Source organism: Hipposideros armiger, unplaced genomic scaffold, assembly GCF_001890085.2.
Source record: "Hipposideros armiger isolate ML-2016 unplaced genomic scaffold, ASM189008v1 scaffold_24, whole genome shotgun sequence".
Lineage (NCBI taxonomy): Eukaryota > Metazoa > Chordata > Mammalia > Chiroptera > Hipposideridae > Hipposideros > Hipposideros armiger.
In genome coordinates, this window is record NW_017731374.1 from 4799272 (window position 1) to 4803421 (window position 4150).

General features: G+C 36.0%; 1 protein-coding gene across 1 annotated transcript in view; it reads right to left on the reverse strand.

Moving 5' to 3' along the window:
- The window catches only part of SHOC1 (shortage in chiasmata 1), a 58049-nt gene that overhangs the window by 29583 nt on the left and 24316 nt on the right, over nt 1-4150 (reverse strand). Inside the window, 2 exon segments of the mRNA XM_019635792.1 lie at nt 1751-1803; nt 1917-2093. Coding sequence (XP_019491337.1) covers nt 1751-1803; nt 1917-2093 — 230 coding nt within the window.

The following is a 4150-nucleotide window of genomic DNA, read 5'->3' on the forward strand; positions in this document are numbered from 1 at the left end:
TGTCTAATTAATGTGTCCATGTAGTTCCAGAGCTTTTTGACAGTGATAGATTGGATAGATGTGCAAAAGTGAGACCAAGAAGACAGGACCCACTGCCCCAGTTTAACAAGAGCAGCTCGACTTTTCTCTGCTTTATATAGTGGGATCCCATGAAAAATTTATTTGAACAGTTCTGCTAAAACGTTTGAAAATTGCTGATCCAATCAGTAACATAAGACAAATGTATAGTAATTATTGGAAGTTGTTTCACAGCCCCCTTTTCTTTCATTTTAAAAATTATTTTATCTACCTGTATTTTATTTTAACAGTTTCTGTTGCTATGTCTTCAAGTTAATATTTTCTTCTGCAATATTTAACCTGCCATTAACCCCATCCAGCACTTTTTTCATCTCATACATTGTTGTGTAGACTCTAGAAGTTTGATTTGTGTCTTTTTTATGTTTCTAAATAATTGAACATATGGGACACGATTATAAGTTTTAGTGTCCTTCCTTCTCTGGTGATGCTAACGTCTTTGTCAGTTCTGAGTTTGTTTTGATTATTCTCTTTATGGATTGTGTTTTCCTGTCTCTTATTATGCCTGATAATCTTTGACAGACATTGTGAATTTCACCTTTTTGGATACTAGATATTTTTGTATTCATATAAATCCTATTAAGCTTTGTTCTGAGATGCAGTTAAGCTCCTTGGAAATAGTTTGATCCTTTGGGTCTTGCTTTTATGGTTTGTTAGCAAGGTTCAGAGCACTGCCAAGCCTAGGGATAATCATTGTCCACTAGAGAGGCCAAACTTCCCTAAGTACTGTACTCATTACTCCTCAAATTCTGAGTTTTCCTAGTCTAGATGGTGGGAACAGGCATCATTCTCTACCCTGTGTGAACGCAGAGTACTAGTCCCTCAATCCTTTCAGGTGGTTTGCTTCCCCAGCCTCAGGTAGTTCTCCAGCCTCACATGTACTCTGATTATCAGCACTCTGGTGAATACTTGAGGGAGACTCTGCAGATCTCCAGGCCTCTCTGTGTGAAGCCTTCTGCTGTCTAATACTCCACCCTTTGAACTCTAGCTGCCTTGGTCTCCCTGGCTTTTCAATTCTGTTTCCTTAACTCAGATTATCCTCCAGGCTCTGCCTGTGCCACATGGCCTGGCACCTCTTTCAAGCAGTAAGCTAGAGCAACGGTAGGCTCCCCTCACTTGTTTCCCATTTCTCAGGAACCCCTGTCCTTCAGTGCTTGATGTCTAGGCTCTTAAAAACTGGTTCCATGTGTTTTGTCTTTGTCATTTTTTTCCTCTATATTTCTGGTATGAAGGTAATCCAATATCTGTTACTCCATCTTGACCAGAAGCAAANCAGGCTCTGCCTGTGCCACATGGCCTGGCACCTCTTTCAAGCAGTAAGCTAGAGCAACGGTAGGCTCCCCTCACTTGTTTCCCATTTCTCAGGAACCCCTGTCCTTCAGTGCTTGATGTCTAGGCTCTTAAAAACTGGTTCCATGTGTTTTGTCTTTGTCATTTTTTTCCTCTATATTTCTGGTATGAAGGTAATCCAATATCTGTTACTCCATCTTGACCAGAAGCAAAAGTCCAGAAATGACTTTAATCTATTTTTTGACCTCCCCCGCTTTTGGGAGGAAACGAGGTGGTTCAGATACTAACACTATTAGGGTTAATTTGGTTTCTGCAATAGGAATCTGTCAAGTAACATATGTCAACACAGCTTCACTAAGAAGCAATGCCAGATGATATTTTTTACCTTTTCCTCCTTACTTAGCCAATCCTCTAGTATTGGTTTGTGGGTGCCATATGCTGAGTTATAGTTTTGCCTTCATCCATGACTAATTTCTGCAACTTCTATATTAAATTTTTACTAATTTGATGAATTTATACCTTTTTCAATAATGACTTTTATTTGAACTCACCTTGGTGAAGAGCATCACTTATCACTTTTTCTTGTTCCTTTAAGAGGAACCTTGTTTGGTCAAAAATAACAGTGGCAAATTTCCAATTAGCAACAGGAAGAGTACAGAGGTGTACAAGTTTTTTTAAGATAGGAGTAGCTGCTGCTTCTAGGAGACAGTATGCTTGGCACTGGCTATCTGCAAAGATAAAGGCATTAAAGGCAGTTATAAAGACATTGTGCTCTTTTTGACAAGCCAATTAAATGTTACTTCATGGAAACCTGAACTCTACGTAAATTCTTTACTGAGTGAAAAATCACAAGATTGTATAAAGGCTTATTTTAGCATATTTTTTCTAAATAACCCAGTACAAGTGACCCTCCCCCATAAAATCAGTATAATTTTATAGCTATCTTGTTTATCAGAAAGGATTTATTCAGTAACTAATTCAACACGGCAACTATGAAGAGCCATATAAAACGAATCACATAATTTTTTTTTTTGCTTTTCCTTTGACTATTAGCTTACAACCTTAAACCAAACAAATTTTAACAATGACAAAGTATTTCTAGATTTCACTAGAATATCAGTATTTAAAGATGTGCATATTCATCTAAAGGTCGTAAGTAAAATTGAACCAAAAGAATGAAAAGATATTCAAGAACTACTATCATATTTCCTTAATGATTTTAATAATGAGCATGATGTTTTTAAGCAAGCTATTCTTTAGGAGTCAAAGAATATTCTTCTTTACAGCAGAACAAAAATTTTAATTTGTAGAAATCAATAATAACTTATTTATATCACCCTGATAGTGGGTAAGGGAACAGAGAGAGCAACCCTTAACAGATAATTTTCTAGTCTGGGCACATGAGTCTGGGTTGTTTTTGCTCTTCTCTGATGACTGTAAAGAAGCAGCAGTTTACATGAAGGAAGAAATAATACTTAGTTGACTGCAATAGGGCAATGGGGAGGGGCAGAAGCAGTGAATAGGGCTTTCCAGGTTTGGAAGTAACTTGAAAGTAAAAGTGGAACAAGAAAATACCTGAAACAAGTGAAGAAAATTACANAGGTAATTTTGATAAGTACTGAGCAGCAGTGAGTTACAATTATATTCCCTCTGCAGCTCTAGAAGTTCAGATAGTCTAGAGTTTAATATTCTGCCTTACTATTATGCTTTCATAGTCAGCCTAGCTATTGGTAGGACTGACCATTTTTTATGGAAGTCCGAAAGTCTAATGAAGACAGGTGACTAAATAGAAGGGCATGTGACACTACACCCTTATACTAGTTTCAGGTTCTGGAACTAGGGCTTAAGCTCCCAATCCTTATTTGTCTGAGGATGGAGATAAGGCGACTTGACCCAGCATCAATGCCCAAGTGGTTTAATAGGAGAAGAAAGGAAAAGCACCATGCTGGGCTTTCTAAGAGTAGCTGTAACTTAGTTATAATGCTGGGACGGATAATCTAATAAAATGCTTAGTCAAATATATTGAGTTGTCGGAAAAGTCATGGCGTATTTTTTCTATGTTTTTCATTGCAAAAATGTGTCATGACTTTTCCAAAAACCTCAAAATTCCCATGCTTCAGACAGAGTACAATTTTAACTCACTGCTGCTCAATACTTATAAAAAACAAATTAGATAAATATTTGTCTGTGTCATAGATAAGAGAAAATGTGTGGGTGATAGATCAGAGAAAAATTATTTTCACTTTATATTTTAAATAGGTTCTAGAAACTCTAAATTATAAAATGTAATCCTATAAGCACATACCATTTCTAAACAAGTCTAAATAATCCTGCAATAGGGGCCTAAGCAGTAATGTAGTAAGACATATTTTAATGATTTTCATAGGTTAGGGAAAATTTCCAAAACCTTACAAATTTCCAATACATTCAAAATAGTTTTATTTTTATTGCTAAGTAGTTCATATCCTAACTTACATGCACAACTAAAAAAGAAATTGCAAAAGATCTTACTACTAATAATTGAGTTATAGTTTATCTAGCAAAGATTCAAAGCCACGACATTCAATGAGGACCTAAAATGTATATGGCGAAATGTCATCTTACACTAAAAATTAGTGCATGGAATGATCATACAATCAAATCTGCTTAAGTTCATTAGGACTCTGTAAATCAGGCCTAGAATAGAGAATCCTAAACCTATTTTTCTAGGTGATGATAGTTCTTACAGTTAATTTCTTAGAATGAATATAAGCAGAATAAAAAAGTATATATTCCGCCTGACCAC